Below are 14764 nucleotides of genomic sequence, written 5' to 3'. Positions count from 1 at the left end.
GCGGTGCTTGTGACGAGAGAAGTGGTAGGGTGATGTAGGACGATGTCTTGCCGTCTTGTATCCCGCTTTGCTGTAGGGTACAAATAATAGGAGTTCAGTGTTGGAAACTGAGATGAAGAAGGAGGAAACGTCTCCCCTCAGTACTATGGCAGTGCAGAACCCGTCTTTACAACCCCCCTCTCTGCCACTCAATAGATCATCCTCACCTCATTCCTTACACATCGACCGCCTGCTTTGAGTATCAGGGTACTATGCTGATGTCGAGAACAGCTAAATCCCCCGGATCAGGGTCTTGACGCTGTAATGACGCACCTCAACACCCCTTCACACAAACTAACCGACCTCTCATACTTATACTCCGCAGCACAATCCCACTATGAAAAAATACAGAGAAACTGGCGTTAAGAAGAGAAAAAAGTGGAAAGACAGTTCAACAAGGGAAGTAAGTAGATCAGGTGTGAAGTTGGAAGCATCTTGGCGCAGATACGGCTTCCTTCGTATCAGTATAAGTACCCGATTTCCGCAGACAAACAAGGGTTCACTCACGACCCATACTTCCACGCTGTTCATACATCACCCAGACCCTTGACTTTACCCACCATTCGTCTCCACGCCTTTCCCCCACATCGAATCCCAAAACAGGAGGCAAAGCACAACCAACTGCATACTCATAATCGCCGCAAATATATCAAATAGATATATACACCAAGAAATGCTACCACTATGGGGTATTGAACTATACGGAAACCAAGAAAAAAAAGCCCGTAAACTCGTGAATAGCTCGCTTTCGTATGCTTCTTGCCAGAACACGCCTTTGGAAACTCCTGATATAACACCCTACGCATAGCCCTGGGGAACCAAAACACTTTGTACGATCCCTGAAAACACATGTAGCCAAAGCCCGACGCCGAAGCCAGAGCCGAAGCTCGTCCATCTTTTCCCATTCACGCACCATTCTTGTCCGCCTTCCCAGACAGCAGACTTCAGTCTTTTCCACTCTTCCCACCATCTCCTCATACCAGGCGCAAACCCTCCACCACCACCACCGCACATCCACCCCCCCTCTAATAAACCTCCCCATGCTCCTCCTTCGGCTTATACATAATCGTCGTCAAAAACTATATCCACACATTAGCATGCATCCTCATCCCCATCATCCACTTCCCCCACAAACTCTTCATTTCACATACCTTCTGTTTATACCTCGTAGTAGCACTAGTAGCCAAAATATTATCCTTGATGCTGCTCGTCGCCAGATGATTCAGGACGGTATGATTCGGATGAATCAACACACTGCTATCATCCTTCATCGGCGTCGTGCCGTTCAATATACTCTTGCCCAGGAAACCAGGGAGGGAGGGCGGCGCAGGCAGATTATTCGTCATGGCGTTTGCGCGCGCGAAACGGGATGATTCCTCGGGCGCATCGAGATCGAGGAGGTAGCGGGGGATGTTTTGGTGGTATTTCTTCGTCGGCTCGGGAACCACCGGTTTGGCTGGTTCGATTGGGGGCGCGGTGATGGAGGCGGGGTCTAGATCGGGGGTGGGGGGTAGGATTTGGGGCGGGTACATGCCGGCTGGGGCTTCGCGTTCTTGGACGGGGGTTGCGGCATCGAGGGGGTCGGTGGCTGCGGCGGCGTCTTTTGCTGGGGGGCTGGCGGGGAGGGGTGTGAGTTCGGGGTAGGGGACTTCGATGTAGTTTACGAGGATGTTGGTGTAGTCTACGGCGGTGGGGAGCTTGTCGCTTGTGCGCATGTCGTTGTCGACGAGGAAGGTGAGGTGGTGGGTTCCTGGGGTGACGGAGACGTAGGCGGAGAGGGCATCTTTTTTCTTGCTGGGGCCGCTGGGAGATGTTAGTACTGTCGGTGTGTGGTGTAACCTCGAAGGCGGCAGATGCAGAATCGAGTTCGAGGCGCAACCTTCATATGCGTCTGCCTGCATCGACCGTTATAGCCAGGCGCATGGCTGTCTAGCCAATCATTCCCAGGCAGAGTCCATGCTCCAAGACATGCAGTACTTACTTCCTATGCAACTTATATTTCCGATTCCACCCCGCAAAAGTGCCCGTCACATAAACCCTCTCCCCACTCCCCTCCCACTCAATCAGCGTCGGCACAGTCGGCCTCCCCTGCCCGGGCCCCTTGAACTCCTCGCCCAGATCCTCATCATCCGCCGTTGTCGTACTCAGCATAGAGCTTCTGCGCGGCAACATGCCATCGGCGTCGCTCTCGTGGACGGGCGTCCATATCTCCTGGGGCGAGATGATGGGGCTGCCGGGGGTGTGTACTTCTTCTTCTATGGGGAGGGGGAGGCGCGGGGGGCGCGAGAATTGGGATGTTGGGGGCAGGTAGTCGGAGGCGGAGGCTGGGTCGAGGGAGGAGGGGATGGCGGAGGAGAGGGGTGGGGAGGAGCTTGCTGCGAGGGTGGAGGGGACGTCGACGGGGGCGGTGGGCGAGGGCGCGCGGGGTGAGGTTTCTGTCGAGGGCGCTGCGTCAATGGGCGCTGCGTCGGGTACAGGCGCTGGTTGCGGGGGAGTGGCATCGCGGGAGGCGGCATGGCCCTGCTTGTCCTTGTCCTTGTCCTTGTCGCTGCTGCGGAAGTGGGCGCCCTTCTGGCTGCTCTGCTCGTTGCCCATAGTGGCGGCGGCGTCGTGGTGGGCGCTGTGGTTGCGGGCCTGGGTGTTGTTGTAGTGGTCCTGGGCGGCCTGCAGCTGCGAGGTAATGGCCCTGGTGCTAGTTCCCACGGTTTGCGCTCTCCCACGCGAGATGGGGCGGGCCGACGTGGGATGGCTCTCAGCGTCGACGAGGCTCACGCTGGGAGCCGCGGGGGCTTTGGCCGCACTCAGCGCCTGGATCGACTCGCGGCGGCGGGCGCTGTGGTGCTGGCTGTGCGGCGGGTGAAGGTGCGGCAGGTGGTGGTGGTGTTGGGGTCGCTCGTGCCCGTGGCCGCTGGGATTGCCGTGCCCGTGGCCATGTGATGCAGTCACGTTGTTGGTGGGCGAGGCCGGGTTCGACGTCGGCGTCGTCGACCGCGAATTCTGGTTCCCCATGGATACGCCCGCTGGATATGTGCACGAGGGCGACGTTACAGGACTGAAGTTGAAGCTGGCCCCGGCCGTTGGATTGCATGCAGCGCCTCACAGGGATTAGCATTTCCATGGCTGCACCCATCGCCGATAGCTCAATGCACGAGCCAATGACACCTATCGTGGGGCAGTCGGCCCTGTATCGTGAGTCGCGCCCGTCCACCACCAACGCGTCAACACATCTGCCCGCGCGGATATGGACGCGAGCACCGTCTTCTCAGTCGTCGCACGCATCTCCGTGCAGCTGGCACACGTGATTTGGTTTCCCATCAACAAACTCATCAATCTCGTCGTCATCCTATTACTTCCATTCTACAACGTCATCACATTCGTCCTGCTACCCTTCATCCACCTCGGGCAGTCAATCATCAAAGTGTTATCGATACCATTCAGTGTCAAGTGGTTGGAGAGGATAGAGGTATTCAATCTTGCTCCATTGCGTATAATCTCTACCATACTAATCTACAAAGACGCTATACGTCTACTTCGGAACAGCCAGCCTCATAGGATGCATCACCGGCACCATCATCTTTGTTATCTTTAGATTCCTGTCATCGACCCTCAAGATCGACGCACCCATCGTGCCCAAGGAACCTGAACAGGGAAGAACAGCCGCCGAGTACAGGGCGGCGCGGCGTGTGAAGAGGGAGGAACCCATCGACCATTCACCGAGTGCGACGCCCGTGGTGTTGAAAAAGGTTGCTGGGCCTCGCAGGCGGGGTCTGCTCTCACAAGCCATCATCGAAGAAGAGGACTCCGACTTTTGACCTCATCCAGCCTGGTCAGACGATGTTGTTGGGAACAGATACCAGAGTAGAATGACCAGAGTCTCTCCATTGTGAATCCGAACGTATGCTGGGGCTCCGATGAAGCGTCGTTGATGTGTGATCTTTGCTGAGACCTCGCCTGCTTGGAAACCTCCCTTCGTCATCTTTGTCTGCATCGTCCGAAAACGAATTCAAGGAAAGGTCCGACATTGAAATCTTCTTTCGCATCGGGGGCTGTGCTGCAGGCCGTGGAACTTGCGGACACGTGTTTTGACGTGCCGGTGGCCTGCAGCGTGTCAGATACGAGTATATGGAAGGCTCGTTACTCACGCTGCAGAACCGCCTTCTTTCTCGTCGGTACCAGCCAATGTGAGCCAGTGCAATACCACAGCAGCCCACGTGACTGTTGACATTCGGTTAGCCAGATTCACAACAAGCTGGTGGTGAAAGTACCATCCAACGTGCAAATCGTATAGCAGACCTGTCGCCACCAGAACACGTCAGTGAATGCCTTCATGTTCAGTCAGAGCTCAACGGACAAAGGCCAGTTCGTTTCCCTGCAGGATGCACAGAGAGGCAAGGTTTGCGCCAGTCGGCACGATAACAATGACTGTTCCCCAGAAAGTCTTCCACAGTAGAGTCTCAACTTTCTTTGCCATGACTTCGTTTGATCGATGAAGGTTCGGCGTGGCTTTATTCTTTGTCTGACTACAAATATTGCCGATCCACAGCGCTAAACGGCTCGGGAAACTGGCGCTCGAGGTCTGGCCGCCTCTGACCAAAGGGCTCAAGAGGTAAACAAACACAAGCGTGAGGTAGACGTTGATGACAATATCGCATGTCAAGAGCGGGATGCCCGTGTATCGCTTGACACCAATGCGGCAACGTCCATCGTCGGAGATCCAGAAGACCGGTAGGATGAACGCGACACATCCAATGGTACCGAGGCTCACTACGATGCCAATTGTGCTGTATAGCCATAACGGATCACGATAGCGCGTCATGTAAGGTGCTCGTAGGGCGTGCGCTCGCTCGACGAGAAAGAGATACCTACCCACCAAGCCGGGTATTAGTTTTTCCAATCCATCCATGATCTCTCTAAGAGGGACCGCCTCACATGCTCACTTTACTGCCGGCATAGAAGACGATGCACAGCCTCATGGCGACCTTGCAGACAGCGTTTGTTCCTAGCCCTAGGCCGTTGTTTACGACTGCGGCCGAGAAAGCGAAGCCAATCGAGAGGAAGTAGAGGATGAAGACGTAGACCTGGGTCAGGGTTATGCGATTGAAGGGCTGGCGGTCAAGTATTCGAACGCGATATCCTGTTCTTGTCAGTTGTACGTTGCATCTAGACGAAGCGAGCAGTCTTGCGTACCAAGTAGCCCAGATAGCAGGATGACGCAGAACTTGGAAGTTACAACAAATGATGTACGTGGTCCAGGCGGTTCACCAGGATAAACATCCGCTCTGTCTGGCAATGTAGGCTTATCGTTCGAGATGGCCGCGGACATGACCGCAGCTACTAGCAACGTCCATAGTCCGAGTGGGATCAGCATCGTGGTAGGAGTTGTTGTGCAGAATACCAGCTGAATGGAAGTTTAACTAAGAGCGTTAAGTTGGTGACATGGCTAGAAGGTACTGATAGGTCGTAGGGCGTTGTTCGGCATAGCAAAGTCGAACAAGGTGAAAAATGAAGGTGCCTTGCTCTCGTGCTGCGAGTTCAGCATACTGCAGTTGACACGCTCAAGCGTCGCTTCTATCACATCTCCTATGGTGGAGGCGCGACGGCGAGTAACAGCTTCTCGAATAAGCGAGAAATCTTTCGGCCAGTCGACCTTACTTATCAACGCCTGAGATGGCAACATTCAACACCCAGACTACTCGACAGCGATTTCGCAATTCAAGATGAGACCTCAGGCGGATCACGGACTTGTTACAAAACGCGGAGTAAATTCGACGGGATGCGACCCGACGGAATCAAGATGCTCGCACGCACTTGCAAGGCTCGGCTACAGCCCTCGGAGGTCTTGGCGAAGACCCTTCTCCACACATTCAAGTGGATGCTAGCAGCAACCGAATCATGAGTTGTGTACTCCGCTCCAGCCTGGTACCGTGCTACCCGCGGAACAATTCTCAATCAACATCGTCATTGTGTAGACAAGGCTTGGTGTTGGTACGTCATGAAGCTCGCTTCCTGCCGTGGGAGTGAGAAACCAAGTACCAGGGTCACGATAGCAAAAACTACCGAGACAGCACTGAATGCGCCGACTGTCGAATTGGGCGCTAGTCTACCAAGGTCCATCTCTTTGCTGGGTTTTCTCCCAGTTTGGTGGGTCCTGATCGACTAGCAGCAGGTGCAAAAGAAATTTGCCCGCCAAACACACGCCAGGGCGCCTAGCAACGGTGTGTACATACACTGCGGGCTGTTAGCTTCCAAGGTTATCGCGCGTACTGCGCAACTGCTTGGTCGACGTAGGAGACATGTGAGCTGCTCTTGGCTGGCTGCGTAGAATGTGGGAACTGGTGGGAAGCGAGTGTGGGAGATGTAGCGCGCTGCAGCATCGCGTCATAGGCGGGACGGAAATGCCTCACTACACAGCCTCTCGCGACGATGACGGCTTATGGAACTGACTGCGAGTGAGAGACGGGGCTGTTTGCGTTGACCAGACAGTGAAATTGGACCCAAGAGCGGTGGAACAAGGCGAGCACACTCAGATATTCACCGCAACGGTGTGGGGGTGGATGGTCGCAGCTCGAACCGTGTTTGACATGTGAAGTGCCTGGAGGGGGCAGGCGCGAACCCCGTTAGCGTGCCTCCTGAGATTGGGCGTCTGTGCACAGCCTCACTCTAGCCCTCTAGACGCGCAGCGCCCGTCTTTTGTCTCACGCCCACGCCTCTGCCCTTTTCTCCCTCCCCCTCCCGCCAAGTACTAGACGGACGTTGATGCTTGCCGGATGCTTGATTTATACCTCTTTTAATACCACATCTCTATCCCGCCCTCGCGCCTTTTCTTCACTCACCACCTAGTCCGTGCACAACGATCCATCGGGAAAGGAGGCAGAGAACAATACAGCAACCATGCGGAGAGGCGTCACCATATTCCTGCTGGTCACCATCGTCGTCCTCGGCTTCGCGGTACACAGCGTATGGACACTGCTCGGTCTTCTGATTGCGACTGGCCGCGAGGATGCCATTCTCCGCGGAGAACTCCCTGCGCCCAACTCGAGCGCGATTAGTGATGCGCCGCAATTGATCCCCAAGATCATCCACCAGACGTACATCAACGACAGTATACCGCTGCACTGGAAGGGCCCCCAGCAGAGCTGCCTGGACCTCCATCCCGACTACGAGTACAAGCTGTGGACCGACAAGAAGTCGCGCGAGTTTATCGCTCAAGAGTAGGCGCTCCCACGTCCATGTCACGCGAGGTTTTAGCTAACATTGTCAGATACCCATGGTTCCTCGAGACTTTCGACGGTTACCCCTACCCCATCCAGCGCGCCGATGCTATTCGCTACTTTGTCCTGCACCACTTTGGTGGAATTTACATTGACTTGGACGATGTACGTATGGCATGTCCTCTCAACCGTCGCAATGCTAACATTCTCAGGGATGCAACCGCAGTCTCGACCCTCTTCTTGCCTACCCAGCTTGGGTTCGCCGCACCATTCCCACTGGTATCTCGAACGATGCCATGGGCGCGGTCCCTCGTCACCCTTTCTTCCTCAAGGCCATCGACTCCCTGACCGACTACAACCGTCGCTGGCCACTCCCCTACATCACCGTCATGGCCTCCACCGGACCTCTCTTCCTCAGTCTTGTGTGGAGACATTACAACAACGCCGGCCCCATCGACCAGAACCGCGTGCGCATCCTGTTCCCCGAAGAATACAACAACCACCCCTGGAGTTTCTTCACCCACCACCTCGGAAACAGCTGGCACAGGACCGATGTCAAGATCATCTTCTGGCTCGCCAAGCACTGGCTCCTTGTCACCGTCTTCGGATTCGTCGTTGGATTCGCAATCCTCGGCATGTTGTACAAGTTCTTCGTTCTCAACAAGCGCACGACCGGACCTGGATCGCCAAAGATGCGCTACTTCAACCAAAGGATGCCCTTCTACCGTCGCATCAGCCAAAAACGAAGCTTCGAGCTCGACGACCGCCACGAAGTCTGATCGCATCATCCAGTCCGCGCATTGCATTGTTTCAGCGTTACGTCCGTTCACATGTCTTGCATTTATCCGGCGTTTTCCACCATCATCATCGCAGCCGCCTCGTATTTTCGCTTCTACGTTACCCTACAACACCTTTTGTTCGCTTCTATCCACATTATTGATCGAGGGCTGCGTTGCCCTCCTAGCTTGTTTAACTGTTGTTACATTGTGGTATTTAGACCACAACCGGCGCTGTTGGTATACATGAAAAGGCTGGACCACTGTCGTTGTCTGAAGAGGGGGACTTGGGGTGGAATCCTCATAGAAAGGGAAAGGGCCAGACCGGGGCCGGACCGCGGAGGCATCAGTATGAAAGACCGAAGAGCTCGGCTTAGGGATGCGAAGTGTTGTTATCTAGATAGAAGAAGAAGCGTTATTGCTTATGTTAATATGAAATGTATTGAGTAGTTATCATCCCGAACTGTAATCAAGGCCGTGACTTTTCATGCATGTGTCGAGTATGAGATGATGACTGTAGACAGCTGCGTATCGCTCTCAACCAAAACAAAGATAACTAAACAGACTTCCCATTAAGAGGATCTTCCATGTTCAACTGCGATCACGAACGGTTGAGGAACTATGTCTTTCCGAGCTTTCCGAACGACATGCGAACACGCAAATGTGGCCCCACTTGTTGCCATCATCCGCATATGATTGGCCCCCAAGCCCTGACCCTTCCGCCTCGCTACTTCCCTCCCCTTGTCATCAAGCTTACTATGTTCGTAACTATATCGCGACGTCGCGTGTGCCAGGGCAATGCTGGCATGTACTTCGCTGGTGGCTGCACGTTCAACACGAACCTGAGCGTTTAAGAGCAAGTGAAGTTTGTTTACTTTTTCAATATGGAGAGATCGGCAGATTGTCGTGGCCACTGCGCAGCTTTGGGATGGATGACGTGGTACGTCGGGAAGGGAAGGCGTAGAGGCGGTGGAGGTTCTTTGCAGTGGCGATACAGCAGAAGATTAGGTCTATCTAGACCTCGTAAAATGCGTGGTCGTCTTTGGCGCTGGTAATCGAGGCGGTATTTTGGTGTGCGGGATGATCATGGTAGATCTCAGATGTTCAGCTAGGTAACGCGGGGGCATCGACCTCCGACTCCACAACTCTTCCCGGAAGTACCTAAGCCCCAAGGATCTACACCTAGGCAAAGGCTGTGTCCCTGGATCGAATGCAGCATCGCATGCACTTTATTGAGCATCAACAGCGCCAGATCGACACATGTTGCCATGGCCACTACGCAGCGGCCAATGACGCGAGTCCGCCACTTCCGTAACCGTTGCAGGCCTTCCGTCATCGCTCTGCCCTGCGCAATCAAGCAGCCAATTCAGGCTTGAAGCTTCCCAATGTTGGAAACACCGTTCTCTCTAAGTTTAGGAACTTGACAGCCGGTATCCGTCCGTCTGGATCCACTTCGTTCCCATATCCTGATCTTGTACCTGACGTCGCTTTCTCCTTTCTGCTCATCTACTTCGATGGATGGGACTTGAGCGATTACTACCTTCACAACTTCACCGACTCAACCCGAATCACACTGATACACGCTTTCTGTGTCGAATACTAGAACCTCGATTACCTCCGGTCGCCACTTCACAATGGTCGGAGCTACAATCCAATTGCGCGAGGGCGCCGAGCTCGTCGGCGAACACGGCTACCGGTATCTTCTCGTGAAGCCACTCGGTCAGGCCAATGTATGGGTAGCTGTCGACGCAGCTTCTCAATCGAAGATCTTCATCGTGAAGCAACCCGGAGATGATGACGTCGGTTTTGGATGGCCAAAGTTCCAACACGAGATGATCATGCACGAGCTCCTCAAGGGCATTCCAACAATCCGACAACAAGTGGACCGCATCCCACCATCCGCTAGAGGCGAACCGCCCCGAATCGTGCTCGAGATCCTCCAATCGACTCTCTGGGATGCGCGCAAGAAGCGCCAGTTCAGCGATGTGGAACTCAAGGGTATCATGCGCTCGGCGTTGATGGGCTTGCGGGATGTGCATCAACGAGGCTTGGTGTATGCAGGTGAGCCTCTACACACACAACCAGGATGACAAGTAAAAGCTAACCCCACCCAGACCTGAAGATGCAGAACATCCTCCTAAGCGGCTTCGAAGACGAACCCAACAAAAAAGCCTCCGTCGGCGATGACCGCATCACCGCCAAACTCGGAGACCTAGGAATCGTCATGGAGCCAGCAAAAGGCCTCGTCCAACCCATCGTCTACCGCGCCCCCGAAGTCTACTTCCGCAACGAAATCAACCAGCCAGCCGACATCTGGTCCTGGGGCGTCATCTACTGCCAGCTCCTCGAAGCGCAAGCCTCCTTCAACAAATACGGCATCTACGACGAGCTCCTCCAAGGCAACACAGGCCAAGGCCAGAAAGAACGATCCGTCGAACGAGCTATAGCACACGACTTCGGACTAGGCGCCTTGGACTACTACGACGGCTGTAGACTTCCATACCACGACCGCTCGCACCACGAAGGACAACACTGGGAGAGGTTGCTGGAGAAGGGTGTTCCAGAGAAGGAAATCAAGTTCCTGAGCTGGGTCCTGAACCCGGTTCCTACGGATAGGCCTACCGCGCAGCAGATTCTGGATGCAGGCTGGTTCACCATGGATACGGCGAAGACGAGCAAGATTGCTGAGAAGCTGGAGAAGTCGGCGCAGGATAGTCGACGGAGGAATTTGCAGAGAAAACGGAGTGAACCGCTGTTATCCACGTTTTCTGCATCTACACAGCAGCCCTCTGGATTGTACACCCGCGAGCAACCCACTTCCTTCAGAAACACCACAAATACCACAAATGCCACAAACACGACTGCCTGGGCTCCGGCTGGTATGCCGTGGCACCCGCAATCTAGCCAATCTTACAGCCATGCGCCGTCGTCGCAACCAGTATCTCAACAACAGCAACAGTCATCTCCAGCACAAGGTGGTCCGCCATACCAACCCATGTCCTTCAAACCCGTCACGGTCCAAGCGAAAGAGGAATTGGAACACAAGACCAGGCCGGTTACGCCGAGGAGTGCGACGCAGAAACCGAGTGGGAGTACGTTTTTGAACTTTGGGAGCTTTATGCGGTAGGCATGGGGTGGGGGTTTGTACGGGATGGGTTTGGGGGGATGGTTGCAGGGGATGAATGGAAGGGGGAGGGAGAGAGGGTGAGAGAGGGGAGTGGTGATGGGGTGCATTAGGCCTGCAGCTTACATCAAGTTCACACGACGCAAAATAGTCGATTCAAGGACAACGTAGGCTCCAGGGTTAGTAGTGTTTTAGTTGTAATGATATTGTTTATTGTTTATTGTTCTGGAAAAGGCATGAGATGATGGGGACATGAGCGAAGTGAAAGTGGAAATGAGGTGTTGTGAGACTTACTAGTGCTGCGTCTAATCCACAACTTACGTTGGTAGGTTTGTTAAAGACTGCTTAGAGGGTGTGAGGGATAGGAGAAGGCGTCGCTGTATTTACCACGAGGTTATTAGTTCCGACGTCAGTCTTGTACGCGATCGCTATAAAAGAGCTGTTCTTAGTGTGTAAACGTTTGTGCTATCTTACGTAGTCCTTTGAGGTCTTGTACATGGATCTCACTGCGAGCCTATATGTGTAATTTTACTTTTGTTTCCTAATGCTTTTCCCGAAGGAGAGACACTGGTATTATAAGTGCATCTTATCTAGCCCGGGCGTCTTGGTTTGTTCAAGGTGCTGATGCTGGTGCTGGTGCCGCTGCCCGTGTTAAAGTATGCACATCGCCGCAATGTAATTAGTAGCTTACTTCTCCTTACAAATTTTCGTGTCGAGTTGTCGTAGTTCTACGCGTTATTAGGTGTTCACTTTCATCTCCGTTCGCGATACTTCTTGGGAGAAGCTATACAGTTGGTTTTGGAAGGTATAGACGATCTAGAGAGATAGAGCGTAAATATATTGCGTTTATCTCTGCGCCTGTCTTAAGGTACCTATGTTGTAGTGTGTTTCTGTTAGATTAGAGTAGACTTAGAGGTCGTTGGTTTGTTAGATTGTTAGTTAGGTACATCTCTGCGCCTGTCTTGTAGTGTTCTTTAATGTAGAGTGTTTGTCTTAGGTTAGAGTAGAGTTAGAGTAGTTATTCTTTTAGGTTCTTCGATTGTTAGGTTATTCGGTTGTTTGGTTGCTTAGTCGTTCGGTTGTTAGGTTGTTAGTTAGGTTGTTCGGCTGTTAAGTTCTAATTTAGTTGGTTAGGTTATTTCTTAATTAGATTGTTAATTAATAAGTTGGTCGGTTTGTGAACTTCATAATAGATATTTCGTGGAGGACTACCAGGTAGTTGTTTGCTCGTCCGTTTCTCTTCTTAAACGCATTTCCCGTAATTGCGAAACCTCATCTGCGCGACGCGTTCCACTTCGTACAAGTACCCCATTCGGTCCCATTCGTGATCCTGGTACCAGGACTCGGCAAGTTCATCCCCGTGTTTCGCGCGTCCAATTTCCTGAAAAAGGCTGTGCAGTTCCTTCCCAGGGCGCCACTTCCCTACCAACCAATCTAATTGCCGAGTTGATCCATCATTGATAGAGGACCTGGGTTCAGCGTATTCAATACCCCATATCACATCTAGGTTACGTTGACTCATCGGCCGCTCGGGGTACACATCTTGCCCCTGTATGGGTGACCATATTACTGCTTCCTTGAGCGCCGGCATCTGTATCGCTGCTCTTGCAAAGCGTTCGAGCAGTAAGATGAGATTGGCATGAGGAGCAATCCGGAACTCGTAATTATCCTTACCACGTGTCTGTCTTCCACCCCGAATGTTTTCGACATAATATTCGTCCATGTCCTCATCGAACTGAGTGCGACTATAGGGTGGGTAGGAAGCGTCTGTGACAGGGAGACCGCGTGCAACGTCGCCTCGGCCATCAGTGCCTTGGAAATACCATGTGCCATCCGGACGGGCGTTGTGAAACATGAGATCAAGTAGTTCAAGGTGTGGCCAGGGAGTGTGTGATGTTGCGGAATTCTGTGGCGATGGTGCAGGGAAGATGCTCTCGTCAATCATGGCCCGTAGTTGCCTAAATGTACGAGTTAATTTATTGGTCTCATATTAGTCTGTGTATGCATGAATATGACTTACAGGTGGCGAAGGTTGTTGCACAAGATACCGAGGCTCGTCGAGAAAGGATCGTGAGTAAGGTTGCTACCTACAAGATCTGGAAAAAGCGTTCCGTGATCATAGTCAGTCACCCGACTTAAGGGGTATAAAAAGTCGAGCGAAGCTCGCCTCAGCGTTTTGGGTAGCTTGTCGACACAGCTGGTAACTGCGGCAGCGAAATCATGTCGGGCATCTCGTCGCGGTCCTGCCCAGTCGTGCTCGTAGTGTCCACTACACGGATCTTCTTCTTCATCCAGGGTTTCGCACCATTCGTACCCTCCGGTCCGGGTACCCAGATATTCTAGATTGGGCATGCTGGTCGCTAGGTCGATGAGAACCCGCAGGTCGAGCTTCGATTCCTGCATCTCGGAATAATTGTCTCGAAGGCGATACGTATATGCATATTCATCCCAGGGAGGGTACTCGTACTCGTACCCTTTCCTGTCGTTACTAACGATTCTGAACGATCGGATGGACGCGATGGGAGGTAGTTCTTTGGCTAGTAGCCGGACGCGCCAGCTGGTCATATAGCGATGGGGGCATGCGTCTTCGTTTTCCGTTCTTCTTATCGGGTTGTAGATCGTGAGTCGATACCTGCCCGGAGCGTGGTATTTTCCGGCCTGCTTTTCGACTTGTTGGAGGATGTCGAACAAAAATTGCATCTGGCGGGTGAATGACTCGTCTCTCTCGCGTACCTCGTCAGCACTCTCTCGACAAAATACTCGATCGTCATCTCCATCAACGTCGTCATCATCACCATCATCATCGCTGCCGTCGTCATCATCATCGTTGCCCTTTAAGTCGTACGTCGCCGAGACATCTGGTCGGAACGTTACTTCTCTGAGATAGAGGAGGCGATGACCGGAGAAGCGCGTAAGGAAGTTGGCTGAGTTGCTTTCGGTAACTGCGAATTCAGCAAAACCCCCAGAGAGTCTTTCTGCTGCATGGCGGAACTTGCTAGTTAGAGTAAGAACACTGCGCAAGTCCTCTCTAGGTAGAAAGCTAGAGATTCTTTCGATGAGCTCTTGCGGGAGTTCGTTCATGATGGTGTGAGTATGTGATGAGTTGAGTTGAGGTAATGAGTAACGTTTGGTGGTTGGGTGAGTGCGATGCTGAGAAGCGATTGAACTTCTGTGGGAAGACTGTGGAGATGACAATGGGAGATTACTGTACTTGAGGAAGGTGCGCGTGGCAGAGCTCTGGGCTGATTTGCGGCGTAGTCACAACATGCGGCTAATTCGGAACATTCCGAAACATTCCGAAACATTCCGGGCGCTACAGTGGCTCCTTCCTGCCCACCACTTGTCGCATCTATTGTCGTTGAAGTCGCGCGGAGGTAAGAGAGACAGTCGTGATGGTTCATGCTTACAGCAATACATTTGTTTGAATGTTCTACTAGAGAACAGTGATGGACACGTGATAGGCGATAGAAAGGAAAGAGTGGCGAAAGAGCATAATAAGGCGGTTACGACTGCCCAAAATAACAAGCGAGTGAGATAAACAAGGTCATGACTCCAGTACAAAATCTCAGACGAAACATCCCCGAACGCCGCACGTAGTTGCTATCTAAGGACCA

At 53.0% G+C, this 14764-nt stretch overlaps 6 protein-coding genes across 6 annotated transcripts; 3 read left to right on the top strand and 3 right to left on the bottom strand.

Moving 5' to 3' along the window:
- Positions 1-1064: 1064 nt before the first annotated feature.
- On the bottom strand, positions 1065-2634 carry J4E79_008660 (uncharacterized protein; the record flags this gene model as incomplete). The annotated part of the gene is made up of 3 exons (XM_049357515.1): positions 1065-1118; positions 1191-1842; positions 2021-2634. The coding sequence occupies 3 exons, from the start codon at positions 2632-2634 to the stop codon at positions 1065-1067; spliced, it is 1320 nt and encodes a 439-aa protein (XP_049207986.1).
- Positions 2635-3280: 646 nt separating this feature from the next.
- J4E79_008659 (uncharacterized protein) lies at positions 3281-3851 on the top strand (the record flags this gene model as incomplete). Its single annotated transcript, XM_049357514.1, has 2 exons — positions 3281-3502; positions 3555-3851. 2 exons carry the CDS (start codon positions 3281-3283, stop codon positions 3849-3851), a joined length of 519 nt encoding a protein of 172 aa, XP_049207985.1.
- Positions 3852-4381: 530 nt separating this feature from the next.
- Positions 4382-5407, bottom strand: J4E79_008658 (uncharacterized protein; the record flags this gene model as incomplete). The annotated part of the gene is made up of 3 exons (XM_049357513.1): positions 4382-4820; positions 4969-5173; positions 5227-5407. 3 exons carry the CDS (start codon positions 5405-5407, stop codon positions 4382-4384), a joined length of 825 nt encoding a protein of 274 aa, XP_049207984.1.
- A 1523-nt stretch (positions 5408-6930) lies between these two features.
- Positions 6931-8029, top strand: J4E79_008657 (uncharacterized protein; the record flags this gene model as incomplete). Its single annotated transcript, XM_049357512.1, has 3 exons — positions 6931-7250; positions 7301-7415; positions 7463-8029. The coding sequence occupies 3 exons, from the start codon at positions 6931-6933 to the stop codon at positions 8027-8029; spliced, it is 1002 nt and encodes a 333-aa protein (XP_049207983.1).
- A 1631-nt stretch (positions 8030-9660) lies between these two features.
- J4E79_008656 (uncharacterized protein) lies at positions 9661-11153 on the top strand (the record flags this gene model as incomplete). The annotated part of the gene is made up of 2 exons (XM_049357511.1): positions 9661-10087; positions 10141-11153. The coding sequence occupies 2 exons, from the start codon at positions 9661-9663 to the stop codon at positions 11151-11153; spliced, it is 1440 nt and encodes a 479-aa protein (XP_049207982.1).
- Positions 11154-13018: 1865 nt separating this feature from the next.
- Positions 13019-14231, bottom strand: J4E79_008655 (uncharacterized protein; the record flags this gene model as incomplete). The annotated part of the gene is made up of 2 exons (XM_049357510.1): positions 13019-13056; positions 13286-14231. The coding sequence occupies 2 exons, from the start codon at positions 14229-14231 to the stop codon at positions 13019-13021; spliced, it is 984 nt and encodes a 327-aa protein (XP_049207981.1).
- Positions 14232-14764: the final 533 nt, after the last annotated feature.

The sequence above is a fragment of the Alternaria viburni genome, assembly GCF_023758015.1.
Source record: "Alternaria viburni strain BMP 2772 chromosome Unknown scaffold_21, whole genome shotgun sequence".
NCBI classification, from domain to species: Eukaryota; Fungi; Ascomycota; class Dothideomycetes; order Pleosporales; family Pleosporaceae; genus Alternaria; species Alternaria viburni.
This window is presented reverse-complemented; position numbering and strand designations above follow the sequence as displayed.